General features: G+C 38.4%; 1 protein-coding gene across 1 annotated transcript in view; it reads left to right on the top strand.

The window, feature by feature from the left end:
- LOC130921604 (tubby-related protein 1-like) overlaps positions 1–16,631 on the top strand; it is a 25,319-nt gene extending 8,688 nt beyond the window's left edge. Inside the window, 8 exon segments of the mRNA XM_057845683.1 lie at positions 57–254; positions 257–345; positions 585–749; positions 6,024–6,136; positions 6,270–6,378; positions 6,455–6,553; positions 10,307–10,478; positions 10,550–16,631. Coding sequence (XP_057701666.1) covers positions 57–254; positions 257–345; positions 585–749; positions 6,024–6,136; positions 6,270–6,378; positions 6,455–6,553; positions 10,307–10,478; positions 10,550–10,683 — 1,079 coding nt within the window. The 3' untranslated portion in view covers positions 10,684–16,631.

The raw sequence follows: 16,631 nt of genomic DNA, 5'->3' as shown, positions 1-16,631 counted from the left end.
GTCAGTGCATGTCAATCACCGTAATTGATGTACATTTGTACACCCAATCTCGGCAGCCTCCAAATCAGAGAGCGACGACAGTGAAGAGGAGACCAAGTCGACTAAGTCCAAAAAGAAATCCGCCGCGAGCTCCACATCGTCTTTATTCCAAACGACAGGAGACAAAGACAAAGAAAAGAAAACAAAGAAGAAAGGCAAGCTTACCACATGCTTACTCCACAATTTTAACCACAAATTCCAAAACATCTTGCTTTTACTTCAGCCAAAGCAGAAGAGAGCGATGACTCGGATTCAGAAAGAGAAGAAAAATCCAAAAAGAAGAAAGGCAAAGGAAAAAAGAAAAAGGTATTTTCACTTCTTAAGCTTTTTTAAATGACCACACACAATCCTAAATATTTGACATGAATGACCAAGATTGTTGAAGCACAAGTGTGAACATAACCTCAGGGAGTCTTAAGTGTCTTTCTCGTATTGTGCCAGCAATAATGAACAAGATTGTTGAAGCACAAGTGTGAACATAACCTCAGGGAGTCTTAAGTGTCTTTCTCGTATTGTGCCAGCAATAATGAACCCTTTGTGGGCAGGAAAGAGCGCCGTCACCTGAGATTGAGTTTGACAACTTGGAAAAGTTTGTGATGGAACCTGCGCCTCAAGGCGCGACTGTCAAATGCAGAGTGACTCGGGACCAACGGGGGATGGATAAGAGCATGTATCCTCTGTACTACCTTCATCTTGACAATGAGAAGAAGGTCTGTTGGAATTTGGTTTACTTCATTAACTCATTAGCAGCTATTGACGATGATAGATGTCCTATCCATTTCAACTGTTGGTATAGATTATTGTCGTCAATGGCACTGAAACATTCAAATGGATGTGATGCACAGTGTGCGGTAGATAAATATGTTTATATTGGCCAATAGATGAAACAAGATGGCAGCAAAGAATTGCATTTGCTCAAATGAAGCGCATCAACTCAATTTAACATACCGTAGTTTATTTCTAGTATATTGTTCTCTTATATTACAACTTTTAGTTTTTATTCAACTCCTTAAAAATGATTTTTTAAATTTTTTTTATTATTTATTAATCCGAAATTGAGGCAACAAGCAAGTTTTTACTAACAACTGAAAAGTAGGTTGAATCCAAAAAGTAGCGAAAACAACAGTTGGCATTAAAACGCCTCTTGCAGAGTAAATGGATGGATTTTTGTAAATGTAAAAAATAGGGGTAGGACGGTAATTTTTGATTACATATAATTACAAAATAAGTAGTGAGTTAAAGACTTTATGCATTTCAATCGCAGGTTGCATTCCAATCCCGGACTTTAAAACAACACTTATAATTTCCGGGACACGAAAAATGTAGGTTTGTGCAAAAAAAAAAAAAAAATTATACAGTATATATCAATATATGTATAATATATACATACATAATTACATTACGTGGGTAAATTACATAATTTCCCAATGAAACTATAGCCTGGCTGTTGAAAAGGTACGTCAAAATATGTCTTCAAATCAAATCAATCACTGGTGAAAAAAGCTTGAGGACAACCAAAAGTGCAAAATATTTTCTGCTAAGGTTATTTGAAGTTTTATGTCTCTCGAATGATAATTTATGGAAGCAATATGTGCACTTTACTGTACTCATCCATTGATTTTTCCATTTACAGTAAAATGACACATGAACGTCAGCTCTTTTAGAGTTTTGCCCATATAATTGCTTTTGTACTGTTTTGTATTAAAATGCAGCTAAAGTAATTGCATACTAAAATCTCTTACACATTAAAAAAGTAGCTTTTTGGGAGATCTATTGCTATGTAATTAAGATGTGATTATCGTATTTTCCGCACTTTAAGGCGCATCACAGTATAACCGTCAATTAATGGCCTGTTTTAAAACGAATTTCATATATTGGCCGCACCGCAATATAAGGCCCAGTAGTAATAGTAGTGGTTGGGGTAGTGCTATAGACCCTACTCACCTACGTCACAAAATGGGCGTGTCGCTGTTTCCGGCCGCCATATTGTACCTATTTTTTAGACCTAATCTCATTGTTTTCAATTAGTCGAGCAAGTTATAGAGCAATTCATGGTGTTATCTGACGCTGTAAACTCATTGGATGCGTTGCATAAAAGGCGTTACGTGGAAAAGCTTCAGTTTATCCATTCGCCAGATCCGTATTTGATGCCTAAATCAATGTTTTTCGACCCGCTGGCTTTGCCGTCTTTGCCTGACATCTGCTATCCTGATATTTACAACTATCTTGTCCACACAAAATAAGCCTATTCTCACGAAAGTTTGAAAAACTTTAAGAGCTTGGAGGTTTATAAATGCTACGTTGCTGGTTGGGTGAAACAGGTCCTCGTACACGAAAATTCGGCAGGAATCTTGTGCTCGGAAGGTGAGTTACGAAATTTTTAATTCAAAATCTTTTGTTCTTGCTAACATCCACTGTCAAGTCTAATGTATTTCATGTCATTGTCAATGGAGCTTGGGCTTTTAATGTTTATATGGTTTAGCGATAGCACTCTCACTACATACATATATAATATGTAATAAATATGAAGTGCGATAGCACTACTCCAGATTGTCCCTAGTTGAATTTATTTTTTGGCTTTTGACCTCAATAGTGAAATTGTAAATTAATTGTATGACAACTGTCTGATTATCCCCTTATAATTATATATTTTCAGGTAGTTCATTGATTCACAACGTCTGAGTGTATGTTGTCGGCGATTAGCCTAGCAATGATCTTAATTGTGGTTGTCAGCCCAAAACCCTCTAAATATATATTAAATGCATCTTACCAGATATAAAATGACTATATCATAATCTGTGGTAGTCGTTTGGAGCCCAGTTTTCTCGTCGAATTGCAGCAGTCAATCTCGGTCTCCTCTTCGGGTCTCTCGGAATACGGTAAAACTTCAAGTCTCTCCGTCTATCTTCTCTGTTTTTGCAACCGACCGCCACACACGACTTCACCATTTTGATTATTAATGTTAACGTGCAGAAAAACACGCCATAATAGGAGGAATTTACGAAGCGCTAATGCATTAACATGACGAGTATATGGACAACATGGTGCGGGGGCGTGGCTGTGACGTCACGTGAGTAGGGTCTATACATCCACTAGATGGTGCTGCGCTAAAGGGAATGTCATGCCATGACTAAGCAGGTTACGTCCCCAGGTTACGAACGAGTTCCGTTCCTACTCTGGCCACGTAACCCAAATTTCTGCGTAAATCGGAATTAACCCTTTAAGTACCCCTTAAGTACCCCCTAAATCTCAAAATAACAATCCAAAAACATGTATTATACATTATTGTACTGTTCTTGCCAAGATGTTGGCGCTAAGTCCTAGCTAGACAGCAAGCTAAGCTCTGAAATGACGATGTCAGATGTCCGGGCGGTTTGCTGACTTTATTCAGCTGCTGATGTCATCAACACTTGCAGAATTCAACAAAAATAAAAATGAAATTAAATCGGTTTCATCTTCAATAACAGCAATTCAAATTTGCGTTTATAATTGGCTGCTGATACAGCAATACCAATCCACACAAACGATTAGCATCTGTCAGTTAGTGTCCGCACATCATCAAAAACACATATCACATAAACTCGCCCCAAGTATTCGACCACAATTGAAAACTCACAATAAACAGTATAAAAGGTTTTACATACAGGTGTTGCCTCTGTAGATGCTTCACAAGCGACAAATGTGCGCGCAGGCTTTCCCCTTTATCTCTCACTCGGCTGCATGATATAATCGTAGTAACAAATGCGCTCTTTCTCGTGTGTGCACATACCAGTATGCTCTTTTTCGTGTGCACAAATACTACACACGCTCTTACTTGTGTACCATTAGTACTGCTCTACACTCCCTGCAGCAAGACAAAAGCATGCATCACAAAGCAAAAGTTGACATTATAGAGAAAAAAACGAGAATTCAGCGTCGTAAAGTTGAAATCACGTAAGTCACGTACGTCGCAACCCGGGGACTACATGTATTGACCAATATATAAGGCACTTTGGATTTAGGGGTGCAACAATTAATGGATTAATTGACAATCGCTAAGCAAATTAATCGACAGCTATTTTGATAACCGATTAATCGTTTAGGACCTTCTTCACCTTTAACTGAGTTAATGACATATATGGCGGAAAACACAGACAAGGCTGAAAAAGCAGTTTCTGCTCTTGCACCCGTCTTTAAAATAAACTGCTGTATTTTAAGACAAAAGAACTGTTGTGTTTGATAGAACAATATGTCTGTATGCTGCACTAGCAGATTCATGGCGCATTAAGCCCCCGAACTATTTTTAATTTGTCCGTTTTACCCTGGCAACCCCCATTTACAGACGTCGCGCAAATGCTTTTGTTTCAACCTAGCCATAAAAAGAAGGTAAGTAATCGTATTCATTATTCAAAATGTCTGTCATTTTTAACTTAGAATCATTAATTGATGTCTAATATTTAGTTTTAAAAAAAAAGAAAACTTTGAAAAATTATTAACTCGCATATTTTAAACTTTTAAACAAATTACGTCACAATGAAAAAATTAGTGTCTGTAAATAAGTCACAGATATCTACCTCGTAACTATCGCTTAATTGTATGTTTTCGTTACTGTTGGATTTTCCCCAATATTTTAGATGATAATTGATCCAAAAAAGGAAAAATTGAAAAAAAATCGTTTAAATGGGTAAACTTATGAAAATAAAAATCTCGACCACTCCTTGATGTCTGCGATTTCTGCATCACGACCACAGTTATATTACCATGTTTCAACCATAAAATCCCCCCAAAATCCGGCTGTAGTCATTCACAGCTGTGTATTGACACACGGTGATACATGCTACATGGAGTTTTTGAATCGAAAAGAGGTAAGTGCGCGATAATATCTCGTTAAAATCATGGCGTCTTTAATTCTGCTCTCGTGTGCTCTCACCTCCAGTTAGAGTTTTGCTGTTTAATTTTTTTTTTTTTTTTTTAATGCCCTCCTGTTCAAAATTTTTCTTCCCCCAGAAAATTGAGATTTTAAGCTTTCTAATGATGTATCACACATGCATATAGGACAAATTTGAAATTTGGCCAAATTGGGGGTCGCAGAGCAGAACTTCGAGTCACCTGAGCGTTTTCCGCCATATATAACTTCTCAGTTGTAAATATTATCAGATTTCTAATTATATTTTTGTTAAGTCAAAATACGACATGAACAAAAATCTGCCTTATTTGGGGGGAAAACAGCAATCCACATTGTTGCCAATATTTGGACATGTTACTCTCTAAAATAGCTTCCTAATAAAGTTGCAACAACTAATCGATTGAATCGATTAATAAATTAGTTGCAAACTAATTTGATAATCGATACAGTTGAAGAAAATAGTCATCCATTTGGTCATTATTGCTACCTACAACATGCCGAAAACAACTTCAAGGTAAATTTTGAAGGTAATTGAAAGAAGAGACATTTATCCGATTAATCGTCCACTTAATCGATTATGAAAATAATCGGTAGTTGCAGCCCTAATTGGATTGTAAGGCGCACTGTCTGCTTTTGAGGAAATCGAAGGCTTTTAGGTACGACCTATACTGCGGAAAATACGGTAATCAATATTAATTAATCCTTTTTTTTTACCGCATCCCTGCCCTAGTAAAAATACATCTTTGAAATTCAATACTTTAATACAACATTACGGCTTTGTTGTCAAAAATATCTTTTAAATTCCAAGTTCGTTTAGGACTACACAAGGTAGGTTTTTTCTTGATCCAAAAAGTTAGACAACCACTGGAACAGATTTATTTTTATGAAAATTTTGAATTCCAAATATGACAACGGTAACACCAATATGTTTAAAACAATCAGGCATAGTTGGGAGTTGTTTTTCCCAATTCCTATCTATGTTTTCACGTTTCTCATCCCTTTGTGTATTTATTAATCATTTAAAACTGCAAAATTAATTTCATGTGCATTCTAACATACTTAGTCAACAAAGATGATTCTCATTCATATTCTTTTCTAGACATTTTTGTTAGCTGGCAGGAAGAGAAAGAAAAGTGCAACATCAAACTATCTCATCTCCATTGACGCCACAGATTTGTCAAGAGGTGGTAATAACTTCGTTGGAAAGCTGAGGTACTGCGGTCATTCATTCAATCAATCAGATTTACACTGCAGTTCAACCACTGAGTTCACCTGTTACTTGAACTATGCAGTATAAATTTAATATATGTGCAAATATTGATTCAACTTCTTGCATTTCTTCTAGGTCCAATTTAATGGGCACAAAGTTCACTGTCTTTGACAATGCTCTAAATCCAGAAAGAGCCCTTCCGGACATGTCTAATGCACGGCAGGAGTTGGCAGCCATTATCTATGTAAGACAGGCCAAGATTTTTGAAAGCTGTATATTTTTGTCACACTAAAATTGGGCACTCTACTGACTCGCATTAGGAAACAAATGTCTTGGGGATGAAGGGACCCAGAAGGATGTCTGTTATCATTCCAGGCATGGATAAGAACAATGAACGAGTACCTCTCCGACCCAGAAGTGTGAGTGTAACTAAGTAGACCATATAGAACTATAGTATTTTTAAATTATTGTTGTATTTAATTCCTCCTGACCGCCAGAGGGCGGTGCTTAGCACCTGGATATCTACGTTTTAAACATTCTTTGCCTTTGATGGCTTTGAACATTAAATATCCATATTAAGCACGTCAGCGGTGTCCCACAGGGCCTAATCTTAAACCCCCTGTTAGTCTTAACTTAAGCTACGTAATCAAAAGTTGGCACTTAAGACCTTTAACCCTTAACCAAGTGACTATTTTTGGTCGTTAAAAATAGTTTTAGCTATTATTATATATATTTCTTTCTATTATTAGTCATTATTGTATTTTTTTACATTATTTTTCTATTAGTGTGGGGACGCTTTGCAAAGCAAAGCTCCCCACATATAATATTCGTTTTTTTTTTTTTTTTTTTTTTTTTCCTGTCTACTTTTTCGGCACATCGCACAGCATATACAGTGTATCACAAAAGTGAGTACACCCCTTGCATTTCTGCAGATATTTAAGTATATCTTTTCATGGGACAACACTGACAAAATGACACTTTGACACAATGAAAAGTAGTCCGTGTCCAGCTTATATAATAGGATTAATTTGTTTTCCCCTCAAAATATAGCCATTAATATCTAAATCCCCAGCAACAAAAGTGAGTACACCCCTTAGAAACTAGATACATCCCTAAATGTCCAAATTGAGTGATGCTTTACATCGATAATACATTTGCGACTTTTGAACAACTGGTGACAAAATTTGGTATTCCTCGGAATAATTTCTTTTGATTTTTGCAAGTGCGCAGTTTTATTAGCAGTTTGAACGCCTGTTTCCCTGCTTTGCCAGAGGAGAATGCTTTGGATACCTTTCTAACACCTTTACCTTCACTTAAAGGCAGTTTATCGAATATTTACAGCCAAATTTGTAGTCTACAAAATGTCTCATTGGCACCAATTAAAGCACTGTGGGAGCAAGAAATCGGTGTTATGATTTCGGAGGAAGTATGGGAGGCTGCACTGAAAAGAGTTCATTCTTCATCAATTTGTGCACGGCATGGTCTTATTCAGTGCAAAATTATTCACAGAGCACACTGGACTAAGGACAGGTTATCCAGGATTTATAAGGATGTTGCCCCTACCTGTGCACGATGTAACCGTTCACCAGCTAATCATACCCACATGTTCTGGTCTTTATATCTGGTCCCGTCTTTATATAAGTTTTGGCTGGAGGTTTTTAACACAATTTCAGCAATATGCAGCGCACAAAAAAGTCCTGACCCCAGCATAGCGCTGTTTGGAACATCCTCGTCTGTTTTAAAATTATCCAAGATGGACCAGGATAGAATTGCCTTTGTCACCCTTTTGGCAAGACGACTGATTCTACTCGCGTGGAAATCTCCCAGCTCACCCTCTCACACGGTCTGGATAAAATCAATCTTAAATTGTGTCCATCTAGAAAAAATCCGGTGTACGCTCGGCGGCTACGAAAACAAATTTTATGCAAGGTGGACCCCTTTTCTGGTGTATGTGGGAGCCTTGAATTTCCCTCAGATTCCAGAATAATGTTTAGCTTATTTTTGCTGTTGAGTGCGTTATTTAAAAAAAAATAAAATAAAATTTAAAAAATCCGTTTCGGTTAGTGACGTACGGTATGAGACTGCTCCTTCTGCTGGACCCAAAGGTTCATATATTTCTATGTATACAGCATTGGATTCTGATTTTTGGGGAGCACTGTGTGGGACTAAATGCTGCTGCTGAACTGCGGAGACAGGATGCTAATATACAGTATATCTTAAGACCGACGAGGTACTGTTTGTGTGTTTAAGTATGATTTTTTTTGTGTTTGCATGTATGGTTTGATTTGTATTTTCTGTTTTGAGGGGGTATTATTCTTTATACATTGTCACATAGTTTGCTAGTTTGATTCCACTGCTTAGAAATGGATGCTCAATTTAACATGTGACTGGAAAATAATAAAAAACAAATTTAAAAAAAAAAAAAAAAACAAATTTTGAGTGATGCTTGTAATTTTCCCTCCAAAAATGTCATGTGACTCGTTACAGGAGTGCTGTCAGCATTGCTGCAGAGATTGAGGAGGCGGGGGGTCAGCCTGTTAGTGCTCAGACCATATGCCGCACTCTACATCAAATTGGTGTGCATGGCTGTCACCCCTAGAGGAAGCCTCTTCTGAAGACTGTACACAAGAAAGCCCGCAAACAGTTTGCTGAAGACATGTAAACAAAGCACATGGATTATTGGAACCATGTCCTATGGTCTGATGAGACGGGCGGGCTTTCTTGTGCCTGCCCTGCGACCCAGTTTCTGGAGGGGGGGGATCATGCTCTGCTGCAGTATTTCACAGTACATGTTGGAGTTTCCCTCAATGGAATGTAACTCTCCAACACCTGCAGCACTCATGCAACCCCAGACCATGACATTCCCACCACCATGCTTGACTGTAGGCATGACACACTTATCTTTGTACTCCTCACCTGGTCGCCGCCACACATGCTTGAGACCATCGGAACCAAACAAATTAATCTTTGTCTCATCAGACCATAGGACATGGTTCCAGTAATCCATGTGCTTTGTTGGCATGTCTTCAGCAAACTGTTTGCGGGCTTTCTTGTGTACCGTCTTCAGAAGAGGCTTCCTCCTGGGGTGACAGCCATGCACACGTGAGCACTAACAGGCTGACCCCCCCACCTCTTCAATCTCTGCAGCAATGCTGACAGCACTCCTGTAACGAGTCACATGACATTTTGGAGGGAAAATGACAACCAGTACTCAATTTGGACATTTAGGGATGTACGTAGTTTCTAAGGGATGTACTCACTTTTGCTGCCCGGGGTTTAGATATTAATGGCTATATTTTGAGTTATTTTGAGGGGAAAATAAATCAACTCTATTATATAAGATGCACACAGACTACTTTTCATTGTGTCAAAGTGTCATTTTGTCAGTGTTGTCCCATGAAAAGATATACTTAAATATCTGCAGAAATGCGAGGGGTGTACTCACTTTTGTGATACACTGTATGCCTTGACTGATTCTCACCGTTCCAACTTTGAAATATTCCAAAAATTCACACAACATAGTCTCGTTCGATTCTGCCCCTAACTTTGAAGGTTGCGACCAAAACGCCTCATTCATTTCCAATGGCAAAAATGTTTCAATTTTTTTTTTAAATGTAAATGTATCCCATCCTACATTATCCAATTCACAACACACACAATAGTTTTGTAGTTTTCCCCAAAATTTTAACCCTTTAACCCACTTTGGCCCCATTCATTTAGGATGAAAAATGGTGGGTGGGGTGACCCTATATACACAGGAAGTTACCCTATAAAACCCCAAAGTCTACAGGACGTGACCCAGAAATACCCTAAAATAAACACGAAATGATCCAAAATGTACAGGAAATGACCCCAGAATCCCCCAAATGAGCAGGAAGTAACAAAAATCAATAGAAAGTGACCTACCTGTAAGTACCCTAAAATTAACAAGGAAGAGATAGAATATTAACTCATGGCCCGCCATTGACAACGATAGGGACCCAATTCATTGAAACTAGAAGGAGAGGAGGGAATGATCCTTTGCCTCCTAATCAAAATGGATTGGCGGTCTATCGCCATCAATGTCGACCAGTAAGTTTGATGAGTTTTCTGTGAGGGTAAAAAAATGATAATAATAATTTGTGAATGAAAGGGTTAAACTTTCATGTTTTTCGTGTCCGGCATCTTTCCAGGAATATGACGGCCTATTGATGCGACACCAGAACAGAAGGCTGGAGAATCTGATCGAGCTTCACAATAAGACGCCCGTGTGGAACGAGGAAACGTCGTCACATGTGCTCAACTTTAATGGCAGGGTCACTCAGGCCTCCATCAAGAACTTCCAAATTGTCCACAGCAAAGATCGTGAGTCGAGCTACCAAAGAAATGTACACAACTTTCTCCTGACCTTAAATTTGGTCATTGTTATCTTTCAGTGGACTACATCGTGATGCAGTTTGGACGAATAGCTGACGACATATTCACACTGGATTACAAGTACCCCATATGCGCAGTGCAGGCCTTCGCCATCGCGCTCTCTAGTTTCGATGGGAAAATCGCCTGCGAATAAATTCAGTTTGTTGCCTCATAGGTTGCACTCACATACACACCTGTCAGACCAACACAGGCCTTTGAATACGCCGTAAAATGTTGTGTTTTAAGTAGGGCTGTCAAACGATTAAAATTTTTAATCGAGTTAATTACAGCTTAAAAATTAATTAATCGCAATTAATCGCAATTCAAACCATTTATAAAATATGCCATATTTTTCCGTAAATTATATATATATTCTGTAAAATAAATTGTTGGAATGGAAAGATAAGACACAAGATGGATATATACATTCAACATACGGTACATAAAGACTGTAGTGGGCATTTCACTCTACTGTCATTTAAATCTGTCTATGCTGTCCTCACTCCGAAGCGTCTACTTTTTCCAAAGCTAGACAGCTAGTGAACGACGCCATAATAATCAGACTTCTTTCTTTTTCATCTGATTTATTAATAGAATAGCCTCAAACCATTGTCCTCTTTAGACCGTCGTAAAACTACAAAAAAATAGTACACAAGCATTGCATTAGCAACAACGTTAGCTTAGCACGCTATACAGGTTCACAAAACATAAACAAAAAGCGTCTCATACAAAAAATATAACATTTCGCTTACTAACATAATATGTGCATTATTTACAACATCCATACTTACGGACAAATCTTGTCCAAGGATCATATAAGCACAACATTACAACTAAGGCGTCAGCCCGAGATGTCCTGCAGCCATATTTAACTGGCAAGACATCAATAAACCATGTCGCAAAGCGACCACAAGAGTTCGCTGTTAGGCAGCACAAAAAGCCTTGCTGTAAAACTTACCAAAAAGGCAGAATACTGTCTGAGCGGGACCTGTGCGTTAATTGCGTCAAATATTTTAACGTGATTGATTTAAAAAATTAATTACCGCGCGTTAACGCGATAATTTTGACAGCCCTAGTTTTAAGCAATCTGCGCCAATAACAGATGACAGTGACAAAGTGACTATACCTACTGCCACTTTGCCACTGTTTTTTAGTCGTGTCATTCCCTCCCCCCAAAAAAATTTCAGAATAGGTTTAGGGCCAGCTAAGTAGAAAAAAAATACTGGTCAGTCAGAATTCTTACTTCATTCTCATAATTGTAACTTTAAGGTGCCTGCGACAGCATAAAAAAAAACTTAAATAGCATTATTATGTGAATTACAATCATATTTTGAGACGATTTGACTATAGACAATTTAGCAAAGCGCACATGATGAGAAATTAGTCTTTTAACCTGCCTTTTAGCCACGCCTGTCATTATCGCACTCTAGCTCAACTGGAGGATGACGTCGGCAGGGTCACGATTTCAGTTGATTTAGAATTCAACTCATTGAAAGGGAAGATGCAGAACAAGGAAAATACGACACAGAACAGCAAAATGTCATCATTGTTTCAATCTCTCTACTCCAATATTTTTACAGGATATTTTTTTTATCCAAGTATTTTTCCCCGATTGCGAAATAAATGGTATGGTCATAACAAATAACAGTCTTGCCCTAAAAGGAATATGAAATATTTAAAATGCATTTATTCAGTACGACAGGGCAAAATTACTGTATAATGGTCAAAACTGTCGACTTCTTGCACCTCCCGAACTGTATTTTCTGCCACCGGAGTTAGTCCTGCTTTTGTCATTTGCCTGCCCCGGCTTTGGAGACTGAAGAAAGAGTGTAAACAAAGCAGGAGGCGTGAAAGCTAGCCGACATGCCAACCCGAAACGAGCGGCGTTTCCAAGTCTTATTCATGCCTTTTGAAAACGAAAAGCACACAAAACTACCCCGGATCATGTCACACGGCGGAGGAGTTGACTGTCTTCACCGACAGCTTGCGGCGAGCAAGTTACAGCTCGTCGTTCCCCTGCTGCGTTCCGGAGTGTTCGTTGAGGGGGAAGCAGCTGGAGAATAGCCGCCGAGCTGCTTTTTCAATCTCTTTCGCCTTTCAAAAATGAAAAAAAAGCACAAAACTACCCCAACTCATGTCACACATGGCAGGGAGGGTGACAGCCTTCACCGATTGGCGACGAGCAAGCTCGTCGTCCCCCTGCTGCGGGCAGGAATGCTTGTTGAGGGGGAAGCAGCTGGAGAATGACCGCGGGAAAAACCAGCTGACGTCGGAGGAGCGCGTGGCTGCCCGAGCCCAACCCCGAGGATAGTGGTCTATTGCCGGCCACACGAAGAGGGCAGAGGTGGCTGGAAGTCTGGACAATATGGTGAACCGCAGACGAGAGCGGGTGGCTTCACGAGCAGAAGCAGAGTATAGCGTTCTCTCGGTGGGCACGCAAAGAGGACCGAGGGGGTGTGCGACAAGCTGTTGGTCGTCGGCCGAGTGGCCTTCTCAGTGGACAATCAGCCACAAAATGCAAGCCACCTCCTTAAAATGTGCACCATGATCCCGGTATTTGACATAATACACAACACCTAGTTACTCACTTCCTCGTAAGTCCATTGCTCCCACATTTGTCGGACTTGTTTGGGCCAATCTCCGGGGTGAACGGGAACTTTTAGAAGCCCAAAAAGGCTCACACGCCTCTTCCTGGTGCAGTAACAAAAAGCTGCAGCACAACTGGCTGGCGTGATGCGAAAAACAAACGAATTAATCCTCAAAATCAGCTGAATCCGCAGTCCATCTGCCTGCTGTAAAGTAATGCTGTATTTTGAGATGCTGACCTGGGTGACGTCACATTAACATTCCTCCTTAGTCTAGGAAGGCACTCATTTTGATGGCGTGGGATTCAAAAAATTTAATATATAAATCGATCGCTTCCACACACGTCCAAGTCGTCCATTTTATTCAGGAGCATAAAATACCACGTGAAATATGAAATAAACATGCTTTTTGCTGTCATAGGCACTTTAAGTCAGAATTTGCACTTTAAAGTGATGATTTTCTGACTTTATTCTCAGAATTTGACTTTAAAGTCGGGATTCTCATTTCAACGTCAGAATTCTGACTTTTGGGGGAAAAAAGGCCGAATTCTGACTCTAAACTGAGAATTATGACTTTAAATTTTAAATTCGGCAAGTAAAGTCAGAATTCTCACTTTAAAAGTGAGAATCCTGCCAGCCATTTTTTTCTTCACTTTCTTCCGTTCTAATTTAAACACTAAGTATTGAACCAATATAAATATGCACATATTTTTTTTGTTCGAATCTACCTCCGCCAGAAGGTGAAACCTACCGAAGGCGGTGATTATGTATTCAGTTCACTGTGTCTGTATGTTTGAGTTCAAGATAATTCAAGAACAAATAAAAGGATTACATATTAATAAACTTGCAGTATATGTTTATCATATGAAATAGAAGTGGTGATTCAATTTGGAGGCAATAAGGTCAAAGGTCACAGACCCTGTGAATTTGGCTGCTTATGCATTAAATCTGCGCTTTCAGAGTGCTCTAGTTTCATTGTTCATTCATTACGATTTTTTGCATCAATTACAGTACTATAATTGGATAATCATCTGACATTTACTGGAAAAGTGATTGTTTTGCCTGTCACTATACGTTGCTAGCATTGACTGATAAACAAAGACTTTATTATTTGTTGAAAATAATATTATTTAGTCCAATTAAGTGAAATTTGCCATTTCGGAGTGGTTGAAAGTCATTGTTGTTCTATAACATTATTTTACTCACTTCCAAAAGTTAATGGTAGACTGGATAAATTAGCAATAAAATGTCAAATCTCTCACAAATTTTTATCACTGTGACTAAATGGTAATTATAGACTTTGTATAGAAAAAAGCAAATCCAAGCATGTCGCGTACTATATTGAGTTCATGCCCTGCAGTCTAATTTGACGTGTTAGATTTATATGAAGTTTTACTGCCAATTTATGCTTTGCAGATCATCCGACAGGTTTGAGTCGCCTCGAAGCTGCGCTACAAATGAAAAACCTGTTTGAGGTGACAGGTTGAAGGCTAAGTGAGAGAAAGGTGTGTTCTGCCTCGACCTGCTCAGGCAGTTGTCCAAACTCGCAGGTTCAGTAAAGCCTTAAACGAGCACCTTTTCAGGATGGATGCACTCAAAAAGGAAGCACTTCCGCTCTGCGATTTCCAACAACACACATTTGATGTTTATCACTTCTATGTTGTGTTTTAAGGATGTGTTCCCGTAGGAATGCTCACAAATTTCTTATTGACTAACAAACACTCTCTTGAAGCGCAGACTGAGATTTGTTAGTGTCATGAAAAAGTTTGTCTTGTGATTTCATACCGTCATTGGGCAGCCACAAGGTGGCAGTATAAGATAAACAAACAGATGACAAGAAAATCACAGCTGCGCAATATGCTGTCGTCTCATATGTGTTTTCTTCGCAGAAGATAAAGAATACATGCTAGTGACTTATTTTTTGAGGCTAGCTGTTGCATTTTTTTCAATATTTTGAAGATTTGATTTATTCCTTACATTGATTGTTATGGAAAATGTGAGGTTACTTGCTGGCTTTACCGGCTGCTTAAAAAAGATACATGTTTAATTTACATGCAACATTGTTGGCTCTGACATCATGAGCGCTGAGATTACAAGTTTGACTTTACACACCCTCATACTGGTTGGTGGAGACTTCACTCATGACTATCAAATGCAGGGAATGTTGCCCTACTTTTTTTTTTTTTTTTTTTAAGTATTTTTAAACCACTTATTACACACTGTAAACAGCAGAGCAGTTTGTGGGATATGCCCAAATCACATATATTACATGAAAAAAAAAATGTATAAAACGAAACATTTTGTGAATAACTATCATTATACTGGTGAATGTGTACATTTTTGGCCACTTAATTAGTTGTTGTTGTTTTTTAAGTGCTATAGAAATATAGTTAGGGTCTCAATGTGGATTTTTGTACTAGAAATTTAGAGGGTTGAAGCAACACATGTAGAAAAACAACATAATTTTAATTCTGTTTTCATAGTTTACATTCCTATTAAATATAATGTTATCGGTACATGATCAAATTGTAGTGGCGTCAAATCCGATTAACTGGAACTGGGAGGGGCATTGGCAGCGAATTATCGCCCTCCCATAAACATCCCAAAATTACCCCTCTGAGACCGATTATCACGCTGGCATGATCAATCACATGGCATCATATTTCAAATGCTCTCCCAGTATGTATTTGGAACCACGGAAAAATGTATATATGGTTGCTTTAATTTGATGGTAGAAAATATGTCAACACCTGTATGAGTCTTGGGACATGGAATGTTAAACAATTATATATGGAATATAGAGACAAAATTGAAAAAAAAAATTTTTTTTAATATGGCTTAAAAACAGCCAATAAATGCTCAGGACTTTAAGGGTTTAAAAGGAAGTGGCCCAGAAGCAACAGGATGTGAACTGTAAAGGTCGCAAAATCAACAAGATGTGATGCGTAAATGGCCCAAAATTAACTGGAAGTGACCTGTAAATCCCTCAAAATCAACAGGAGGTAACCAACGCAAGTGTACAGACCAGAAGCGCGAGCATCCTCATGCAATTTCTCCAAAAATTATATATATATTTTGTAGTTTCAATTTGGTAAGACAATTTCAGATATAAATGTTTAAAATTAAGAGTTAGTTTAACTCTTATAACAAGGCAGTACTGTAGTCCAGTTGACTCACTGGATGCCATTGACAGTCAGAGGCGGACTAGGCAATTTTGGGGCCTAAGGCGAACATATCCAAAGGCCCTCTTCATGGATCAGGGGTTAAAAAGGTGAGAAGGGTGTGGAGGAAATATGTTCCGGTACACTAGGGCTGTCCTAATTGACAAATTTTCTCCTGATTAGTCAGCCGACTAGTTTTATGATTAGTCGACTAATAATTTTTTAAAAATTTTTTTTTTACTAATTTAGCAATGAATTTTTTGTTGACGCTTATTAATTCACAAAACCATTTTGGAACACTTAAATTCTTTATTAAAGTAAAAATAATAATGTAAATAACAATAATTAATCACAAA

The sequence above is a fragment of the Corythoichthys intestinalis genome, chromosome 9 (assembly GCF_030265065.1).
Source record: "Corythoichthys intestinalis isolate RoL2023-P3 chromosome 9, ASM3026506v1, whole genome shotgun sequence".
NCBI lineage: Eukaryota > Metazoa > Chordata > Actinopteri > Syngnathiformes > Syngnathidae > Corythoichthys > Corythoichthys intestinalis.
This window is presented reverse-complemented; position numbering and strand designations above follow the sequence as displayed.